Consider the following 23,388-nt stretch of genomic DNA (forward strand, 5'->3'; position numbering starts at 1 on the left):
GTAGTTTATCGATAGTTGTGGAGCATCTCTAAGTGTCAGATTTGGAGAAAAAGGTGCTTAGAATCTACTGTATTCAGTAAAATGTGTTCCTATTGAAATGTGGTCAGTATGTTTGTTGTATCGGCCACATGCACTGAAATCTTGCTTTTCATTAGAACACTTCAACTCTATCCATCCAAAGACAAAATTTATTATGGAACATGGAGAACAGGGCCAGCACACCTCTCTTGGTGCTCTAATTAAGAGAGACCAGATGAATATTTGCAACATAGTGTATAGAAAATTTACACATCAGTCTGTGTCTACACATTTCAAGCCATTACCATCCTTAACAAAGATAAGCATTTTTGAAGATGCGTGGTTGCCGAGCCCACATGCAGATACCTTATCTGCTGTGTTTGGCCAAATCTGTATTAAAAGATAAAAAAAATATGATAGAGACCCATGAAAATATAGTGTGTGTTGTTATTAGTTCCTACTAACAAAGACTGAAAAAATATTTCATAATGTTAAAGACTATACACACTTCCGGAAATCAATTTTATGTCTCATTTTGTGACAGTGTAGCATATTGTGTGTGAAATGATAGCTACCAGTGGCATTCTGCTTGTGATAAGAGTAAAATGCCTTCTCTTTCTGCCACACTTACAGTGTCCTTGGTTGTATGGTACTCAGTTCAAATCTTTCCAGTTTTGGAGGAGATTCTGGATGATGCAGATATTCATAAAATAGAAACTGTTAAGTTAATGTTCAGCAATCAATTTTATGCAGGGATAAACACACAAAACATGTTTATCACTCGAAAAGAATTGGTTTGTTAGTAGTATTGTGCAGATTATTCTAGTAAAAAGTGCCCACTTTCATCATACTAATAGGGAGCAATACAAGTAACTTTAGATATCATTGTAAGCCTTGTCTTTGTATCCATTTCTTCTTTGTGTGTAGTCATGTCAAAGTAATTGCAAGTGATAATACACATATCCACGTTTTTTACAAATATTTGCTACTGTTTTTCTTTCACAGCTGAATAAAAGTCAATTTGAAGGGCTCGATGATGACATAAGAGTTGAACTAGAAGGTTATAGACCTGGAATGTATGTGAGAGTAGAGCTTGCTTCTGTACCTTGTGAACTCATTACTCATTTTGATCCTGAGTATCCTCTAATAATGGGAGGTCTCCAGCCTGGTGAGGAGAATGTTGGGTATGTCCAGGTATGTATCCAGCTCAGGTTACATTTTTTCTCTCTCCAAGCAGTTTGTTTCCGTAGATACATGTTCGAGATGACTCATTTTTAACACATTAAACTTCCACGTCAGATATTAAGATATATCTTTAAAATCTAAGGCACCAGAAAGTAATGTCATGTCAACTGCTGTGAGGTTCTGGGAGTTTACGTCTAGCAGTGGTTTTATTTTTTGGTGGTGGTATTAGATACAGTCATTCACCTTTTCTCTAAATCATGTTTCTGATGACTAACAATGAAGGAAACGATAGATTTTTACCATAAAGAAGACATGTCAGGTTGCAGACAGGCACAGTTAAAAGACACTCACATATAGCTTTCGGCCACAGCCTTCAACAGTAAAGACTCTCTCTCTCTCTCTCTCTCTCTCTCTCTCTCTCTCTCTTTCAGTAAGTAGCAATCTGTCTTCTCCTACATTGTTGGTATTCCTACCTGGAGTTTCCATTGTTTGATTTCTGATAACTAATTTAACTCTAAAATCACATGAGTTCTGTTCATGAAGGTACAGTCATCGGCCATTCTGAGCCATAAACAAATTCTTGTAATTGCAAAAGGGTAAGAGTTTAGTATGTAATACAGTTTTTATACTGGGATCTTTGGAGGATTGGCACTAACTCAGGTGGAGAGAGACAGAAATCAGCCATGGCTGTGCTTGCATCATAGATAAGTAATATTTTGTTCCCCACATTCACACTGCTTGTGTGCAAATCAGCTGTTTCTTTTTAAAAATTTTATTTTTTTTTCCTTGCATAACAAAATGAGGCACAGCATACCAAAAATTGTAACAGTCTCCCTTTCACAACTATGAACATGAGGGTGTTACTGTAGCACGCTCCTGTTGTGTTATATTGCATTTTGAATCAAGTTTGTTTTGTACCTCTCTGCAGGGAACCATTCATTCACTTTGTGTATTGCATTCTCCAAGCACCAATTGCTCCAAGCTGTGTCCCTGACATCTCGCACATTGCATGATGTGAGAAAAAAGGTTAGGCACTGGCCTTGTCTGACTGAAGGAAGCTGTGATTTTCTTTTTCTTTTTTTCAACATCAAAAGGACTTTAAACTATAATCTTCCTTGCATCTAATATCAGGTCAGAGTCAGAAAATGTAAAAAAAAAAAAAAAATCTCCAATGGTAAGTCAGCCAGTAAACTGTTCAAAATGCCACCGGTCACTAGTTACTGTTAAATATGGGCTGCTCTGTGGTTGAATAGGTGCCAGGTGAGACATTTTTTTCACTAGGCCAATCATCTCTTTTGCTCATGTCCAATGGAACATAGCATCGTACTTCTGAACAACACAGGCACTGCAGTATTGTATTTATCTACCGACACCAGGCTAGCAACTTTGTTATTATAATGTCTCCCCTGTACAGGAATATACGTAATGGATATAAGATGCAGATTGCAGACACATGGCTGGTGACATATGGAAGTTTGGGTTTGGCCATGAGGCATGTTCGAATAGCGTAATGATAAGGCAATCGCTCACGATAAACAGGAAATCTCTGTTTGAGTCCTGGTCGTCACAAATTTTCATTGTCATCAATCCATTATACAGCTGATGTTTGTCCATATTTACAACTGTGAATACCTTTCATGCATTCCAGTCTCTGCTGTACTTTCGTCCCATAGCTACACCTTCATTACAGTTTCATCAATTCATTTATTTATATCTCAGCTATGTATTATTTATCGTTCATTCTTTCATGTGTGTATGGTCCCAGTTAATTTTCCTCACAGCTTCCCCCATCTCCACCACTGTCTTGCTGCATCTCCTTCATTTGTTTCTTTTTGTATCCTTTAATTTGCATTGTTGTATTTTTTTTAATTAGTCAAGTTATTCATTTGTTAATTGAGTCTTCCTCTTACTTGTTAAGTATTGTAATCTGTTTTGAGAAAGGATAATAATAAGGAGCTCATGAACTTTGGTCTACAAAATATGTCCTAATAATGCTTTTGTGGTATTGATTTGTTATAATATTTCACTAGAGTGAAGCAAAGTAAGTGCATCATTTATATAAAATATCATCTTGGTGTTTGCATTGCTGAATGCAGAGTTCCAATTATATCAAATTCAACAACAACAACAGCAATGTACAGCAAGTTAAAATGCATCGTGCAAAAAGAATTAAAGGGATGATTTTGTAATTTGACACTGTTGTTCTAATTTTTTCCAGTTCACTTGTCTAGTTAGTTGTGTTAGCTTTCTCTCCAGTTGTGAATATTAGACTCAGTTGTTTGCTTGTGTTTACAATCTTTCAGACAGTTCTTTGATATCATCTTACTGATTAGGTTGTTCATAAGGCTAAAATTCCTAGATCTGGCTCTCATCAAAGTTCTCTAGTGCTTCATCAGCCCTCCTTAGCAGGGACCTAAATTTGAGACAGTAACTGCCTATAGTAATAGCCAGCTTAGAAATAATCTCAAAGATAGTGTCTCCTAGTCACACTTGTGAGCACCCACAATGGTGAAAAGTGTGCATGTTGCACCATATATGTGTAACTGCCTCCTGTTCAAATAAAATCATAAGGAAATGTCCAAGAGTGAGGGAACTTGATAAAGCAGTTTTGGCACTGTGTGAACAGTAATTACATTCATTAATAGTGCAGTGCATCACTGCCAAGTTTCTTGCCAGAAAATGCTATACGCACAAAAACTTAGGAGTTTTCTGAGGACAATTACTGGAGCAAACACTTTAAAAGATCTTGTGCTTTTTTGTGATAAATGTGCACAATAGAATCCTTTTATAACAATTTAATACCACCATTAGCATCCACAGGTATATATCACAGGATGATGTATTTGTGCTAGTCTCCCCTCCCCCAAGAGAATTCTCAATCCAGAGGAAAATAGTTTTCTGACAGGGTTTTCCTTCTTTTGGCTGAAAGCCACCAAACACTTGCCCTTCACATTAGATTGTTTACTACAACCCTGAAGACTATGAGTATGTGACAGCAATATTGACAGGTAAAGTTATTACAGAAGACTTCACATATTCTCTACTTTATGCAAGCATCATTTTTCAGGTCCGTGGGAAGAAACACAGATGGTTTCCAAAAATATTAAAAACGAAGGATCCCCTCATTGTTTCTCTTGGATGGAGGCGTTTCCAAACATTGCCCATATATGCAAAACTGGAGGATAATTTGCGACATAGGTAAGAACATTGTGGAAAGCTGCACAAATATAATTTCACGGTAATTAATTTACACTTGGGTGTTATGTAGTTCAGTGAATTTGCAATTTGACTAAGCTGCCCTCTAGTGTAGAAGACAGATTCTATGACGACATTACACCTAAATGTATTAGCTCACACAGAATGTATAGATTTTACTCAAACTGTCCGTATTTTTAAGTTATATCTGTGAACTGTATACATGAACAATTAATAATGTGCTTCTAAGCACCTCTGTATGCTTGCCACTTTGATTGTCTGCCACAGACAAGATTTTATAACCGTTTGTTCATTTCAGGTATCTCAAATACACTCCACAGCATGTTGCCTGCATGGTACATTTCTGGGGTCCAATTACACCCCAAGGTACAGGTTTCCTAGCAGTCCAGAATGCCGACAACACGGTAAGTTGAGATATAAAGTTCTTTGCTGCATTAATATCTTTATTGTATTAAAGAAGTTGGTGATTATTTAAATCCTTTTGCTACTTATTATGCCCAGATGCTACAAGAGGTTGTTTTGGTCATTCATTTGCATTGCTGTGCCATATTTATTTATTTAATTTTTTATGTATTTTCTCTCCTATTGATGTAGCAACAGACATTTCGAATTGCACTAACAGGCTCTGTGGTGGAACTGGACAAGTCCGCTCAGATTCTCAAGAAATTGAAGTTGACTGGCACCCCACTAAAAATTTATAAGAAGACTGCTTTTATTAAAGGCATGTTCTCTTCAGCTCTTGAAGTTGCGAAGTTTGAAGGTGCGAAAATCAAGACTGTGTCAGGAATAAGAGGCCAGATAAAGAAAGCTGCTTCAAAACCGGAAGGTGCTTTCAGGGCAACATTTGAAGACAAGGTACAACTTAGTGGTAAGTGACAGTTTTTATGGAATGAGTTTTATACTAATATAACTTCTTGAAAATAGACACTGGCAACGTGTTTTAAATTGAACATAAACTAATTTGCTTCATATGACGAACACAGTCAGTCAAAATTCTATCAGAAAACAGTTGGGAGTTTATGCTTTTGGCTAGAGCCTTCTTCAGAACAGGAGACACACACACACACACACACACACACACACACACACACACACACACACACATTCACATAAGCAAGCACACCTTATGCTTAGATGACTAATTTCTGGCAGCTTGACTGGAATGCAACTGTCATGTGGAACGAAAGCAGCAGTCTGGAAAGGGCAGGGAAGGGGAAAAGATAGTAGGGTAAAGGTGAGCAGATTGCGGGGACAAGAACGCTGTCTGTCAGAGTGAGCAGAGACTAGATGAAGGCATAAAAAGACTGCCACCAGGTACAGTTTCAGGAGGGGGGGAGGAGTGGAGAAGAGGAGGAGCATGTGAGGTATATTATTCCTTCTTTTCCTACTGTTGTTTATTTTGTAAGATTTGTGGTGGGTCTTATACCAGCACTAGCAGTAAGTTGCGTCCCTGGCCAATATAACAGGGCAATATTTAGCCGACCCAAATACACTGCCAGATGAGGGAAGTATTACCTTTATCATCTTGGTTTTCCAGGTCCTTGCGTGCCACCTCCCTGTCGATCCACCTGCTATGAAGATCCCTGGAATGCTTCCCCAGGTTCTCTCTGTTATGCTACTTGTCACTCACAGGGGTATATTTTGCCCAACATTTTCATTATTACTTTTCACAACACAACTAACAATTGCTACGGTAATACTGCTCTCTTGAGTACATTCAAACTTCCATACATGAATACTGTAGGGCCTAAGAGAAAAAACAAAAAAAAACAACTACCCCTCTTCAATTGTTCATTATGCTCTTGTCGGTGTGTCATTTACTCCATAGCTCTCACATTCAGGCATTTGCTGCACCATTGCACAAATGACTCCCGGCCAACCAGTGGTTGTAATACCATTTTTACTGGTCCCTTTCTCCCTGGCTTCACCACTGTTTCACATTCACCGCATACAAGAAAGAAAAATACAGTTTCCCTTTCCCACTACATTTATCCTGATTCAGTTTACTAATGAGCATCTCTTGTCGACGGCTATTCAATGGTGTGTTGGGATGTTTGCAAATATCCCGAAACACTACATATCCCGCCACTCGGACAAGAGATTTCATGCTTAAGTCTCTAGTTACACACACATTTTTACTAACAATTCTATTATGATTATCCTACTCTTACATCTTTAAGCTGCCTTTACATAATCTCTCCAACATAACTTTTAATAGTACACTCCACATTTCGGATTAATTTATATCTTCCATCACTGTTCCTTCTACTTTCTCCCATGTTACTTTGAGGTTCCCTTTTGACTTCCATGTCTGTACTCTTTCAAGTGTTGAGTCTTTTGTTACTACCTTCTTCATATTTCGACTCATCTACTGATGGCACTACATGTCTAAGTATTTTTAATTGCACTCTATTCTTTCTTTTGTGCAGGGTCTGACTGCACACCTTCGTTTGACCAAGGTTTCCAAGTATTTTGATTTCTTTTGCTCCAAAGAGACACTTTCTTGGATTAAGTTTCAGTCCGCCTTGTTGGAGACACTTAAAAATGGCCCTCAGTCTTTTTATATGTTCATCAAATGTCTCTGAGAACACGATAATGTCATCTAAATAACAAAGATACACCGTCCACTTCAGGTGACGTAGAAGATTATCCATCGTCCGTTCAAAAATTGCTGGTGCATTACACAAACCAAAAGGCATTACCTTAAACTCATAAAGGCCCACAGGGGTGATGAATGCAGTTTTCTCACGATCAGTCTCATCTACTTCGTTTTGCCAGTACCCCGACTACATGTCCGTGGTTTAGAAAAGCTTAGCCCCCTTCAGACAATCTAGTGTACCGTTAATTTGTGGAAGAGGGTAAACAACCTTTTTAGTTATCTTATTAAGCTTCCTGTTATCAACAAATAAGTGTCTATTAGACGTTCCATTGCTGACGCACAGTTTCCTGTTCCTATTCCCCGTATTTCGGTCATCCACTGAATAATTTTCATTTTTTTTCAGTACTCTGTGTGTCTAAACCTTCAATAAACGTTAATAACTCGTTCACGTTTTTCCACCCTCTATACAATATTCCTTGTTGAGCATGGTGTGGTAAACTTTTACTAACTGCAATTCATCTATTGGATCATCTAAGTACATTGATTTTGTCAAATGCCATTCTTTGTACTTTTTATGTGTGCCCCATGAATTATTGTATGGAGTCGAGTCTAATAACTTTAGGATTAATTTTTCGTGAGTACTTCCTCTTAAAGCTTTCCTCAAAATCTTTCCAAGACACAGATTCTTCTGCATGAGCATTTCCCTATTCCGCAGTATCTCATATTAAATATACATCCCACTTTTTAGGTAAAGATGTGGCACACACTTGTAAAAAATAAATTGGGTGTACACCACTGTCTGGTTTATACTTTGGAAATTGGTTTGGTAAATTAAACGAAGTTCGTATTTATAAATCTTCTATTACATCTTTAGGTACTCCTGTCGTAGTTTCAGTGTTACTATTTTCTAATTTCTTTTTATTATCATGTATTGCTTCCCATATACTATCAAGTTCTTGTTTATTGTACCTTTGTCATTATTTATTTATGTTTTGTCTTTTACTTCTTATTCTGCAAATAACTGTAAACATTTTTCCAAATGTTTTATACCGTCAGGTGTCCCTGTTACAGCATTTTTCTGTATGGGTGTGATATGCTTATTTGCATCTGAAATACTAGCTCGTACCACTTGGAACCGGGAATTCACATTATCTACATAGCCCGTCCACTGTTGGGTTCGCTGTCTTCTATTCTTTGTAGTCGTAATTTTGACTCAAATCAATATTCTGCACTTGCTGATGTGTTATCCATTTGCACTTATCAGGGTCACCATATGGGGTGTATTCTTCCTTCTTTTCCTGCTGTTGTTTAGTTTGTAAAGATTTGTGGTGGGTCTTATATCAGCACTAGCGGGAAGTTGTGTCCCTGGCCGATATAACAGGACAATATTTTGCTGACTCCAATACACAGCCAGGTGAAAGCATTATTACCTTTATTCTCTTGGTGCTCCGTATCCTTCCGTGCCACCTCCCTGTCAATCCAACTGTGGTGAAGAGCCCTGGAATGCTTCAGCAAGTTCTCTCTATTGCGCTACTAAATAAATATCCACACTTCTCACACACAGGTGTATATTTTGCCAAACATTTTCATTATTACTTTTCACAACACAACTAACAATTGTTACAGTAATACCAATCTCTTGAGTACATTCAAACATCCGTACATGCATTCTGTGGAACTGAGGAAAACAAAAAGAAAAACAACTACCACTCTTCAATTGTTCATTACGCCCTTATTGGTGTGTCATTTACTCCATGGGTCTCAGATTCAGGCATTTACTGCACCATGGCATAAATAACTCTCAGATGATCAGTGGTTGTAATACTATTTTTCTTGGTCACCTTCTCACTGGCTCCACCACTGTTCCACATTATTCACCACTACGTTTATACTTGTACAATTTACTCACGAGCATCTCTTGTTGATGGCTTTCCAATGGTTTGTTGTGATGTTTACAAATATCCCAAAACACTACATAGGAAAAGGGGAAAGACATGTTGGCATGTTGGCAGAGGGTGGCACGTAATGAGGGAGGAGGGATGAGAATGGGGAGGAGGTGATAGATCACAGGGGGTGGAAACTGTTGGGTGGTGTGGGGAAGGTAAGTTTCCATAAATTGAAGCTGTGATAATTTCAGAAGCGGAGAAAGTATTGTACGGATAACTTCAATCTGTGCAGTTCAGAAAAGGTATTGGTGGGCTGGTTCCAGATAGCTCAGGTAGTGAAGCAGCCATTGAAATACAGTGTGTTATGTTCAGCTGCATGTTGTGCCACGAGGTGGTCCAGTTTGCGATAACCGAGTGACGGGCCCGGAATAGAAAGTGCTGGATGGGTGGCTTGGACGGGTCCTGCACCTGGGTTTTTCACAGGGATATGACCAGAGGTTTTAGAAATGCCTTAGGGATGGACTAGGATGATGTGAAGGCTGGTTGGGCAACAGAACATCACTTCAGGAGTGATGGGAAGGGCCTTTGGTTGAATGTCCCTCATTTCAGGGCACGATGATAGGTAATCAAAGACCTGATGGAGGATGTGGTTCAGTTGTTCTGGTCTAGGGTGGTACTATGTGATGAAGGGGGCACTCCTCTGTGGGTGGTGGGAGTGTTAGGAGTGTGTGTGGAAATGATGGGAGATGTGTTTGTGGGCTAGATCTGGGGGACAGTGCCTGCTGTGAAGATTTTGGTGAGGCCCTCAGTATGCTGGGCATGGGAAGGGGACTTGTTGTCACTGCAGATGTACCATCCTCAGGTGCCCGGGCTGTGCAGCAGGAATTTTTCGGTGTGGAAGGGATGACAGCTGTCGAAATACCGCTGCTATTTGTGGCCAATGAACAATACAAGTCTCGTCTTGTTGTTGTTGTTGTTGTTGTTGTTGTTGTTGTTGTTGAGGTTGTTGAGGTCTTCAGTCCTGAGACTGGTTTGATGCAGCTCTCCATGCTCCTGTGCAAGCTTCTTCATCTCCCAGTACCTACTGCAACCTACATCCTTCAGAATCTGCTTAGTGTAGTCATCTCTTGGTCTCCCTCTACGGTTTTTACCCTCCACGCTGCCCTCCAATGCTAAATTTGTGATCCCTTGATGCCTCAGAACATGTCCTACTAACCGGTCCTTTATTTTTGTCAAGTTCTGCCACAAACTCCTCTTCTCCACAATTCTATTCAATACTTCATCAGTAGTTATGTGATCTACCCATCTAATTTTCAGAATTCTTCTGTAGCACCACATTTAGAAAGCTTCTATTCTCTTCTTGTCCAAACTATTTATCATCCATGTTTCGCTTCCATACATGGCTACACTCCATATAAATACTTTCAGAAACGACTTCCTGACACTTAAATCTATACTCGATGTTAACAAACTTCTCTTCTTCAGAAATGCTTTCCTTGCCATTGCCAGTCTACATTTTATATCCTCACTACATTCTGTCATACTGTACAATAAATAACAAAACAGAGTCTATCCTGTGAAGAAATTGTTTAAAATGTTGATCTCCTCTTGTATGACAGAGTTTACAGTGAAGAGATACAGCTCATTCAGTCATCAAACTATGCTTACATATAACTTGGCACTTCTCTGATAATGGAGGGATTGGTGGAAGTTTGGATGACTTTGGTCAGATATGGAATGTTTCCGCCCTTATACTTATCTGAGAGCAGCAACTGCCTAATATACAGTTGCAAATCTAATAGAAATACAAGTGTTTGTTACTGAAACTCATCTCTCCTGCAGGTAATAAAGAGATTAAGAAGGATGAGAGCTGATGCAAGTGTATGAGGAATAGGCAGGAAGCCACGAATTGGAGATAGAGGAGAACAAAACACGTAGGAGATCAACAGTAGAATTGCAGGCACAGGTGATATATGAAAACCTGATTGGGTTGTAAAGTGAACAATACCAGTATCCATAGTTCCAGTTACTAATGTAATAGTCAAACACAATGGCAGAGGGCTTGAAATGTGGCACTGAAAGAAATTTTCATCGTTAGCATGTGGCTGACAAGGAGCAGGCGAGGTAGTGATGTAAGGTTGCGGAACACTAAACTATGTGCCGAAGTTGACTTTTGATCTCTGGAGCTTTCTATAGTACGAGGTGACACCGTATGATGCTGCTTTCAATCCATCTTAAAGATGGAGATGTTTAACTCTGCAGCCCTCATGCTGATTATGTTTTAGAGAAATAGACTATGTTCCAACATTTGGTTTCTCGTCCTCATTTCATTTCATTTCATTCTGTACTCACTTGTAACTTCAAAAAAGTAAATCTTTATTGTGCAAACACTCACCACGCCAGGCTGTTCTGGCTTAACTCCCCACCTGCGGGCATACAGGCACTCGTTGACAGAGGTGGGGAAATAGTTAACATGTGGATACTTAGGCAGCCAGGCACTGGGGAGGGGGCCAGAGGTGAGCAGACAGTAAGTGTGCAGCCAATCAGTACTGTGCATACAGCAGTATCGACTAATGAGATGCGATGGTGAGCAAATACAATTGCGATACAAAGTACTTAACAGATAAAACATTAGCATTGTTTATTTTAATGGAAATCATTATTTCTGTGAAATGTGGTATTTTTCTTTTTATTCATAAGTGATGAAATATGTTGTCAGGCTCATTTTGCCACAAGACGCAGAACACTCATAAATGTTGAATCAAGAAGCTGGGACCTATTCATATAGTTTGTATTGATACTTTCTTGAGCATCGGACTGACTTTCCTGTTTTGGACTAAACAAAGGTTTTCATTCTTTTTTTTTATTGCTTCTAATCTTTGATTTAAGCGTTTATTTGGTTAATTCCACACGCAAGTCTCCATCATTATTTTTTTGTGTTACTACTACTACTACTACTGTAAAAGTAAACACAGAGAATGAGTTAACTATGCTAGATTTTGTATTATATCACTAGCCTGAAACTTCACAAGCATCTAAGAATGCATGATGTATTGGGTATTGGTGGATAATTCGTAACTATCCCAGTGATGTGGCATTTTGTAGCAGGCAGACGGGTCATTGCAAATAGTTTTTAAGTGCTCATTAATGTCTTTTTGGCACTGTTCCCAGTGTGTTGAGAACTACTGGGACCGGACCACTTTCACTGGTTTATTGCAGAGTCACAGTAGCTCAGTTTTCAAGCACTCATGTCTGGTAGCATTTTCAAGTCCTTACTTGTCGACTCTGCTGCCCATTTTGGTAGGGTCGTCAATGACCCACACTTTCTTTTTCTCCACAGCTATGATGCCTGGTGTATTGTGTTCCAGAATTCAGTTTGTTTGAACTTGTGTAAGTCCAGCAGTGATTTGGCTTGCTCATTTTCAACTACTTTTTTCTGGCTAGCAGTGACAACAGCTCCTTGCCACTGGCAGATGATAATGTTGGTGTAAGTTCCACTAGACAATCCATGCCACATCATTGTGCTTTTGCTTGTAATTAGTCCTAGTGATCCTTTTGCAACAGTTCAAGATTGGTCAATTGTTTCATCAGCTTCTTTGCAGATTCTTCACTTTATGTCTGTTACTAATTCGTCGCTTCTGGCTTTGATGGTGGTATTTCTAATGGTTTGTTCCTGTGTGGTACAAATCAGTCCTTCAGTTTCCTTTTTTAACTAAAACCCGATCTTTTCTTCTTCTATTTTGTGTTCAGTCTTGTCTGAAAATTGCACATTTGAGGCTTTCAGGTCAGGCATTGGAATACACCTTTCTGGTATTGATTCTTAGGTCGCTGTACCTTCAGAAGTTTCCTTTTGTTGACTGTAGTCAGAGCTGATTCTCCATGTTGAGTGCCAGTGCATGTTCCTCTTATTCCACTGTCTGCCTACCTTGCAAGTGTCCTCTACTGACTGCTTTTCTAGACAAGTACAACCTGTCAACATCACTGTGAGGGTGGAGTGCATGGTGAATTTTCATAAGTTTCTTTGCTTTCATGTCCAGATTGTCCAGCTCTAACTTGGGTCCAGTTCACAGTGACTGCTTTATATGTGATGACTCTTATAGCCAAGGTATTAAATGCCTTGATGCTATTGCCATTATTCAGTTTGATTTTTAAACATTTTCTGTTATGTTATGCCTATGCTTGCTGACCTTATTTTTTACATGCCCATGCTTTATGTTGCTGAGCTACAAAATACAGGCTTCTGACTACTGGTACTAGATGATTTGTCCATTTGGCAGTTCAGTCCATCACTGCTGAAGATTCTCCTTTCTTTAGTGCCCTTGTCTAAACCAAATTCTGTCTTGCTCATTGATGACTGAAGTTCGTTTTCAGTAAGGTGGCTGATATTAAGTCCCCTGTGGCAAAAGCCTCTCTTGATATCAACTATTCCTTTACATTATTTTCCAGTGAATTACCATCAGTGTTAAGAGGCAAAGTTAATACATTTAGCTCAGAATGTGCTTTATTGAATAGACATATCATTTGTGGATCGCAGTCTTGGTACAAGGGCAGTATATGATCAAAAGCATTTACGATTAAAAGTTTTATTGTGATTGAGAAGGCACTGGAATATGTTGTTTTACAGTAAATGACAGTACCAACTAAAAATCGATCCACCACACATAGACGATATGCCCGTGGTGACAGCCATATTAGTCAGTTACACATAGCATTGAATTATTGGAGCAAGATGCGTCTCTGGATGATATTACAGGTTTGATGTCCTGTTGTATTAAAACTACAGTAGTTCTCCATGTAGAGGTCACTGTTATGATGGATATCCCTGTTCCAAGAAGTATTCCTCAATTGTATTTGGTATCCAGTCTTCCATTGATTTTAGGGATTCTCTCTGACTTTCTCTTTCAGTTGGAAATCCTTTATGGCATCCTTCCTTTGTAGTGCGTGAACTGGAGGGAATGATTGTCAATTTATCAATATTTAAATAATCCGTTGATGTTAGTACTATGTCAGCCTCCCTGTCTCAGATAATAGGTCTCAAATTTATAGCAGCTTTTGTTCGTACAAGAAAGTCTTAGTGCTTTCTCTGTTTGGACATGACCACATAACTTTCAAGAGCAACCCTTTGTGGAGCCTATAATACACTCCCTTCTCACAAAAATGACATGCCCATATGAATTCTTATGTACAGTACTGTTTTACTTAAGTTTGTTAACTTGTCTGGAAAGATCTGACAATTCTGCACTTTCTGAATGAAAGGTAGTTTCAGGTATCAAAAGAAATGATAAGTGGACAGCTTTTGTGTGCTGACAAACACTGCTTGATTGTCAAGTACATGTCGGTGTGCAAGTATGAAATGAATTTGAGTTGAATTGCTCATGTTGTGGCACATGTTGATAGAATGATCATTTGATTAAAATGCTGATTTCACTTTATATTAGTCCTGCAGAGTCACAACCTGTAGCTCCGAATGGTCACATGTGATGACCTTTGTCAGGTGATAGTGTCAATTATGAATTATCTTCCATCTCAGACACAAATGCAGGACTTCGCTGGTTGGTTTTGAACACACTGAATTAATAAGTTTTTGTAGTCCCAAGATGACCCTACTACTATTCTGTTGTTTTGGAAATGACTGACTTATTACATGTCAGCACGAGTCGAATGTCGAATTTTGTAATTTCAAGTAAGGGTTTGGAGGTGCTTATAAGCATTAAACTTGGTCGTCGCGCCCCCCCCCCCCCCCCCCCCCCCCCCTTGATTCTGGCATTGTTGTACATGGGATGGTGAATTTCAAAGGTCAGAATTGTTCATTTTATCTACAGCTTAGGACTTGGTTAAAAATTTAATCTCACTCTACAGTGGAGAAAGTGCTGTTTTCCTCTGAAATATCATTTCTTTTGGTAGTGCTAGTGAAGAAAGTTATGCAGGAGAACTTCTGTGAAGTTTGGAGAGCAGGAATGAGGTAATGGCAGAGCTGAAGCTTTGAGAGTAGGTCGTGAGATGCCTGGAAAGCTCAGTCAATCAGAGGGTTGCCACGTTCAAGTCCTGGTTCAACACACAATTTTAATCTGTTTGGAAGTTGTGAAGTAGCATACGACCTTCGCAAAATGAAAGATTCATCTGGATGGTTTATTTTTATAACATTAAGCAAACAACTTGCTTATATTTGATAATGTGATAAATGTTTGTTTAGAGAATTCTTTTTTATTCTTCCACTAGATATTGTATTCTGTCGGACGTGGTACAAAGTCGATGTACCCAAGTTCTACAATCCGGTCACATCACTTTTACTGCCACCAGACCAAAAGAACCTGTGGAGAGGAATGCGCACTGTTGGTGAACTGAAACGAGCTAAGGGTATACGACGGGAACCTGATTTTGATAGTTTGTACAAGGTGAGTGAGATCCAAAAGTTTTTGTGACTAATAGTGCTGATTCATGATGTCACCAGCATTGGGAATTGCCAACAGATACTCTAAAATGGGTGATGTCAATGATTTTGAAACTGGTAATCTAATTTATCCTGACTGTGACATATAATTAATCACAAGATTTTAACTGTTAATACAGTTAAGTTACTGACTAGATTTTTCAAATGAAGGAGTAAAAGGAGAAAGATAACCATTTAATACATTGCGATACATTGAGCTGTAGCCACACACACGTAAGATTTGGAGTTCATACCATAACTTTCTTTCATTGTCCTTTTTCAGAGATAGCAAACACACACATATGTATACAAAACTACAGTGTTCCAGTACTGCATCTCAATTAGGACGAGGGACTGGGTAGGGTAGAATAGGAGATAGGACCAAAAAAAAAGGAAGGGTGACGGGGAGGGAGGGGCAGCAGGCAATGAGGAGGATAGGAAAAGGGCACCTGCAAGCTCACCCTGCTGTAGACATGGGAAATCATCTATAGTACATGGGGAGGCAATGAGGAGGATAGGAAAAGGGCACCTGCAAGCTCACCCTGCTGTAGACATGGGAAATCATCTATAGTACATGGGGAGAGGGGGATGTGTGTACAGCAGCAGATGTGTGGACAATCAGGCAGCCAGACGATAGCATTTGCGATCATATTACCCCATCCGACTGTCCACAGGCAAGACAACAATGTGACTTGCACATACTATACAACTGAGAGAAGCTGGTGTATAGCTTTGCATGAAGCATATCACAGATGTTGTTTTCAGGTGGTTTGAATGACAAATTGAACTGTTTATTAAAGATGTCTGCGTAAAACCATATTGAAATGTGAACTTTTTCATTTCAAGAATAAACTAAAATTCTCTTTATAATTAAAATATGTGTTTTACAGCCAATAGAGCGCACACCCAAAGTGTTTCCAGAGCTGGTCATTCCACGTAGTTTGCAGAAACAGTTGCCCTACAAGGACAAACCAAAATTAGGACCTGTGCGTGGCAAGGACAGTCTGGAGTCGAAACGTGTTGCAGTTGTACGAGAGCCTCATGAACAGCAGGTAATGTGTAGAGCCTTATTCTGCTCAATTGTATCATTTCATTAATTACAAAAATGTGGTGCATGGTATTACAAAATGTTTTATCCTCTGACAGTACTTTTCTGATGTTTCATCATGAGAAAAAATGTTTAGTATGGGCAGATTGATGATTTTAACGCAAGTGTCTGTGATGTATAATGTGTTACTGCATTGCACTAGAATATGTTGGGCAAAACAATATGAACATCTTGATGTTAACACCTCATTTCTGCAGTTGCTAAGATTGATCTATAATGTGCCAACATCTTCTCTTGCTTTGCCTTTGTACCATAATACCTGTGGAAATGTTCTCAGTTGCCATTATAGAGGATATCATTATGGTGGTGTGTTGCTACACTTGAGTAATCAGTCCTTAAAAACAAGGAGGAATCGTTGGTGCCAACCTAGCTGGTTCATGCTTGACAGCAGTTGTAAAACCATCTAAGCTGCTTAACTAGTGTCATGACAGCTATAGAGTGTGTGTGAAAATGTCAGGCAGCTCAGCATAATATTGAAGGAAAAGTAAACATTGGTAAATGTGAAGGCTTTAAAGGGGATTGTTGTTTGTAATAAGACAACGTCCACAAAAGTTATTGCTAATATTAGTAATATACATGTAGAAAAATCAGTGTAGTGAAAACTGCATATAAATGGAACATTACTTGTAGAGCTGCTATTGACAATTCGATTGTAAATCTGGTGAATGCATGGAGGATCTTCAGTAGTGTAAAGAGTAAAAAATCTCATTGCCAACCAATGGAAATATGTAATATAGTCTGAAGAACCTGCTGTTTAGTTCCTGTTTCCAAGCCTTAACCATCTCCTTTCAACTGTAAAGCACGATGCAGGTACTGTATTGATTCAGTGATCATTTGATGGGTTGCAATAATGGAAATTTGTGGATGGAGCAGTATGTAAAATAAGGGAAAGGCAACCACTCACCTATCAAGGATTGATACGAGGAGCACAGTAACACATAACAGGAAACAGCATTTACATTAGCTTAGAGCACAGGATGTGTGTACTACTGTTGGAAAGAGAGCGAATGCTTGAAAACTAGTGTGAATGCTGCTTTCTGTTATGTTACGTGCTCCACGTATCAATTCGCTATAGGTGAGCTGATTGCCCTCCATCTTATTTAAAATATGGTGGGTTTCAGTGAACACGTGGTCAACCTGAAAGTAACATAACTCAGAATGTCGTATTCCGTAATGCAGGTATTGGTGCAGTTGGGTATTGGATCTTAATTCCTTCACTATAAACAAGGAAGAATGTTTTGATGAACGAACAGATGAAATGGCGTGTCTTCAGTGACACCCACAATTGTCTGATATGTTAGTTATTTAAAATATTTGTGTTATGTATTGAAATAACAATTGATGATCTGTCACCATCTTCCAGGCATTCACGTTGTTGAAATTAAGCATACAGCATATTAAATGGATGTTCATATTAACATGTCCAGTGCTTGTACAAACTTTCATTTTTCATATGCAGCCATGTCACATTAACATACAAAAGTTAACATTGAAATGAGGAATATAATAATATAAGAATAGTATGTATGTAACAACCACTGAAACTTAGTCGACTATGGCAAGATTGATATAAATTCATTATCAAGAACATTTCAAAGGTAGAACTGTAGAAGCAGTTCCCTCTGGGAACAAAGATAAGATAAAGGCAAAAAATTAATGGGAGAAAAAAATTAGGTATAATAGAAACTAATATTGCCACAAATTTTGCCAATGTTTTCCCATTTCAACACTTCTCTGGGACTAATAACATGACCTATTACTCACATGTGGTTTTGTCTTGATAGTTGCCAGCTCTAATAACACTGATATGTGAACAGGTTGCTGCCATGATGAAGATGCTGAAGGCTTCCTACAGAATCAAGCAGGAGAAGCTGAAACAAGCCATTAAAGAGAAAAGAAAAGAGCATAAGAAAGAACTGGAAAAAGAACAAGAGAAATTGCTACGTAAGCAGAGAGAGCTGAAGAAACAATTTTGCCGGACAGTCAGCAAAAAGAAAGGAGAATATAAACCAAAGAAAAGGACAAGTTAACTATCAAAGAAGTTAATTAGAAGTCCTTATATGTGTACAGTGTATGTCCTTATATGTGTACAGTGTATCATAAAATAAAAATGATTGTTTTCCACTTTGTAATCATCACTCTTTTATTGCCTGGCTCTGTTATTCTTGTCTTTTTTAATTTTACTGAAGAAGTCCTGAAACAAGCACTCTTAATTGTGAAATATATATTTCAAAATGCGAGGAGGGATATATAGTGAAAGAAGTACAGTGACATGCAAGTCAGCATATAATTCCCAGGTTCAGTATTTAAGCAAACCAAATATTTAATTTCTAGAGACAGCGGATGTATGTTTGGTGATTTGGAATGAATTAGCTAACAACCAGTTTAAATTTCATGGAACTTCCAATAACATATGGTAAGTAATTGACAGATCAAAAATTAAAACTAAATTAAAGAAAAAAGTTACAGGCTGGATACAAAATAGTGATTAAGGGAGGCCAATGGTTACAGAAAAGATGATGATCTGAAACATAAATAGAAAAGCTGGAGGAGGAAATCTGTGGAAATTACTGGAGGAAACAAGTCACCAGTCTTGTGGCTGCTTTGTCACAGTCCTCAGTCTCTTCTTATCTTGTATTAATTTTTTTTCTGTACATAATTATCACACTTATTGTGAGTATGAGGACTTGTGCATGCTCATGCTCTTTCTTACAAGAAGAGCTGTTGCGGTATGGTGAGGAGTGAATAAAATGCATACGTGCCATGTTATTATGACAACAATCATAAAGGAAAGCCTCAGTTCTGACAGCAGTGCCATCTTAACAAAAGCAGTGACGTGTCAGCACTGTGTGTGACAGGCAGTGTCTTTGCATTTCAAACCACAATGCATGGAATCTCATCTTCTCAAACAATGGAAACTGCAGGTTGGAATATCAACAATATATGGGAAGACAGATTGCTACTCACTGTAAATATGACACACTAGGTTGCAGACAGGCACAAAAAAAGACAATTGCAGATTTAGCTTTTGGCCAAAGCCTTCTTCAGAAAAGGAAACACACACACACACAACACAACACACACATACACACACACACACACACACACACACACACACACACACGTGACTGCCACCTCTTGCGGCTTAGAGCAGAATGCAACTGTCATGTAGAACAGAAATAGCAGTCTGGAGAGGGTGGGGAAGAGGAAATGGTAGCATGGTACAACTGGGGAGAGAGGGGCACTGTCTGGAGGAGTGTACAGGGACTAGATTGCCGACAGGCACAGTGTTGGGAGTTTGTGAGGCAGGGAGATATGGTGTGAGAGGAGTGATAAGGTAGCAGAGCAGGGAAGTGGAAAAAGAGGTGGCTGCTTTGTCAGAGGGTGACAACAAATTGTTCGCTGGAGGATGTGGAGGCAGTAGGTTACTGTAGGTTGAGGCCAGCATAATTTCGGGAGAAGAGAATGAGTAGTAAAGCTAACTCCCATCTGCGCAGTCCAGAGAAACTAGTAGAGGAGGGGAGGATCCAGATGGCCTTAGGGACTGGAAAAATCTACCGGTTAAAAATGATAATGATATTTTAGTTACGGGTATTTTTCGGTGTTCGTTTGGTCTCAATTATAACATGTATTTTATTTTTGTTCTAATAACTGAGTAAAAACAAATAAAAATATCAATTACCCATAGCAGAGGTGCTAAAATATTTCATATTTAAATAACCCTTTTTGAAAAAAAAGTAATTTTTATTCATAAAATTTGTATTCGTTTGAAATATTGCATTGTTATGAAAAATGGGAAAAGCAATCAGTGCTACACTTTTAACAAATGTCGACAAACAGGTGGTCTAAAAATTGGTACAGCGTTCTGGAGACATAATAGGCGTGTGTTATGTGTTGTGGCTTAAAGTACGCATGTACTTGCAGTGTGCAAGACTTGCCTTCATCTGGTCTATACTGTAGTTTATTTCTGTCGTTGCCAGACCTCTATTGTACTGCAGAATGGCACCAACTCAAACCAGGAAATAATTATATGAAGTGATGTAGCAATGAGGTACAATGCTTCATTTGTTAAGATTTTTTCCATTCCTATGAAGTAATAATAGAATATGGAAATTATAGTTACACTAATAAACTCTGTGGGACACAGCTATAGGACACTATGTCACATTTACTAAATTTTTGAAGGTGTTTTACTGTGTTCTCCCACAAATATCTTTCCTATTAATGGCATGATTGTAATCAAATTTGGTCAGTTTACACTTTTAACATTAAGTATCGTGTTGCTTCACATGTAATAGCCTTTTTTCGTTTTGTAGATATATAATGGACATGGTGTTGTATACCTCTCATAAACATATTGCATTGTGTGGCATAGTGCTCTTGGTATTTAATGAATAATATTACTCATTCACATTAATTTCATTGTAAGAATATTTTACATGAACAGTATATTACTCACATTGTGGTACAACTTGCTGTATGAACATAAATGTCACATTTGGTTCTAAATCTCATCTGGATAGTCTGTTATGTTTGTATTCTGTGTATGTTCTAGGTTCTTATAAAATGCATGACAAACTGAAGGGATATATAACAACAGTGCCATTAAATCATTATATTTCTGTAGTGAAAAAGGTCTGGGGACATCCGAGAGTTGGTTCAAATCTGCTGGAAATGTAAGTCCATGTCTGCATAACCTAACGAAGTCGGGCTGTTTGTTGTCACCATCAAAAGATGTTTTGTAGTACAGAATTCCCATGTTTTCCTGTTACTTGTAGTTGCACACACTTTGATAACAAAAATGACCATTTCTCCATATCCATTTTCCTCTGAACAAGGGGAGGCCTTGCCAGAGTGGCCATAACTTTTGAAATCTTGAAGCTGCATATTATGAACAATGTATTTGCTGGAAGTGTGTCTTACCAGTTGTTGCCAGTCCCAAGGTGTTAAAATGCTCATATTATTCAATTTCTTCTGCTTCATCTCTATCAATGTATGAACCCCTGCAGCCTCCATGTGGGTATGGTCTTTTAGTAGAAATTTCTGAGTTATGGTCTTAATTTGTGGATACTTATGCAGTAACCAGAAAAACGCATAATAATATTCACATTCTTATTTTGTCCATAGCAGTTGTCTGTCTAAAGTGTGATTTCTTCCACCTCACTATCAGGTATGACACTAACTGCCCACTTCAAAATTGCTGATGCAATTTCATTTCCGCCCACCCTCCTTTTGACTCATCCCACATCACACAGTGAACTGAAGAACCTGATGCATCATACAAGGTAAAATTTATGGCCCAAAGTTTCCTTTTATAGAAACTATACTATTTTATATGAGTGGGGATGGCAATCTTTTCTGAAGGTCTTCGGTTGTGTGGTGTTGTTCCTCTTGCCTTGTTAATGTCATTACTTTTTTAGAAGATACCTGTTTTTTGATTCATTCAGATGAGCAGTATACTCAGCTTCAGAGATTCGTTTTCCTCTGGAGTCAGATTACTTTTCAGCTTTGCCTGAAGCATATCACAGATGTTGTTTTCAGGTGGTTTGAATGACAAATTGAACTGTTTATTAAAGATGTCTGCGTAAAACCATTTTTCACCCCTTATCTCTGGGTCAATATTGTTTTGAATACAGTAATCAGTGTATATTCAGTTCTGGTCCTAAATATTTCCTGACACACTGTTCTCTACTGTAGTGACTTTTATAATGTGGGAAAGAAGAAATATGTCTTTTGATACGTTCAACCGTTTTATCAGGTGTTTTCTGCTTGGAGTATGCCTACCCCTTTGATCTTTTCTTACTATTGCACCTGGCTCCAAGCTTTTTAAAATGTTTACTACAACTGTATTTGAGATAGAAAGTGTGTTCAAAAACATAATCTTGCTCACCTTTACTCGTCCACCATTCACAGTAAGTTAGTAGCTTAGAGTGTTTTTCGTTACACTTATTTAAGGTTAAGTTTCTCATTCCTGAACGAGTTGTGTTACGTTGCTCAACACACGCACCAACAAATCGTCTTTTCATATCTGTAGACATTTCCTCATGCCAATATGAATGAAAAATCTTTTGTCTTTCAGTTTCAGGCAGTTTTTCTGAGCATTTCATTCTACAGATGCACAGATACTTTAGCAGGAACAGTCCTACCTCTTTTATTGACATATTCCTTCCCACCAGCTACTTTGCGTTTACGGACATTACATTTCCATTCGTCGTCATGAACTACATGCTATATGCTTTTTACCATGCTGTGGAATATTAGTTTTATTGTTTACGTTTCTTCCTACACGTTCATTCATGTCTAAAACTGCACAAATTTTTACAGCAATTTCACGATTACTGCTTAAGTATAAATCTTCCTCTAGTTTATTCAGCATTTGTTGTTCTTTTTTGATTCACTCGAAGGGTCAAAATTTTTCAGTCTTCCTTCAATTTGTTACAGGAAGTAATAGGCCAAACAAGCAAATGAGAGGCCAGACAAGCAAATGTGTGGTTCCTGAAGAGGGGCAGCAGCCTTTTCAGTCGTTGCAAGGGCAACAGTCTGGACGATTGACTGACTTGTAACATTAACCAAACTGGCATTTCTGTGCTGGTACTACGAACAGCTGAAAGCAAGGGAAACTACAGCCGCAATTTTTCCTGAGGGCATGAAGCTTTATTGTATGGTTAAATGATGATGGTGTCCTCTTGGGTAAAATATTTCAGAGGTAAAATAGTCCCCCATTCGGATATCCGGGCAGGGACTACTCAGGACAACGACGTTGTCAGGAGAAACAAAACTGGTGTTCTAGGGATCAGAGTGTGGAATGTCAGATCCTTTAATTGGGTAGGAACGTTAGAAAATTGAAAAAAAGGGAAATGGATAGGATAAAGTTAGATATAGTGGGTATTAGTGAAGTTTGGTGGCAGGAGGAACAAGATTTCTGGTCAGGTGACTACAGGGTTAT

The 23,388-nt window shown here is 38.5% G+C and overlaps 1 protein-coding gene across 1 annotated transcript in view; it reads left to right on the forward strand.

The window, feature by feature from the left end:
• LOC126284495 (ribosome biogenesis protein BMS1 homolog) overlaps positions 1 to 18,574 on the forward strand; it is a 98,862-nt gene extending 80,288 nt beyond the window's left edge. Inside the window, exons 14-20 of the mRNA XM_049983459.1 lie at positions 1,024 to 1,212; positions 4,271 to 4,401; positions 4,718 to 4,823; positions 5,014 to 5,287; positions 15,124 to 15,299; positions 16,225 to 16,386; positions 18,260 to 18,574. Of these exons, the coding sequence (XP_049839416.1) occupies positions 1,024 to 1,212; positions 4,271 to 4,401; positions 4,718 to 4,823; positions 5,014 to 5,287; positions 15,124 to 15,299; positions 16,225 to 16,386; positions 18,260 to 18,472 (1,251 nt within the window). The 3' untranslated portion in view covers positions 18,473 to 18,574. The remainder of the gene's footprint in view (positions 1 to 1,023; positions 1,213 to 4,270; positions 4,402 to 4,717; positions 4,824 to 5,013; positions 5,288 to 15,123; positions 15,300 to 16,224; positions 16,387 to 18,259) is intronic.
• Positions 18,575 to 23,388: the final 4,814 nt, after the last annotated feature.

Source organism: Schistocerca gregaria, chromosome 8, assembly GCF_023897955.1.
Source record: "Schistocerca gregaria isolate iqSchGreg1 chromosome 8, iqSchGreg1.2, whole genome shotgun sequence".
Classification (NCBI taxonomy): Eukaryota; Metazoa; Arthropoda; class Insecta; order Orthoptera; family Acrididae; genus Schistocerca; species Schistocerca gregaria.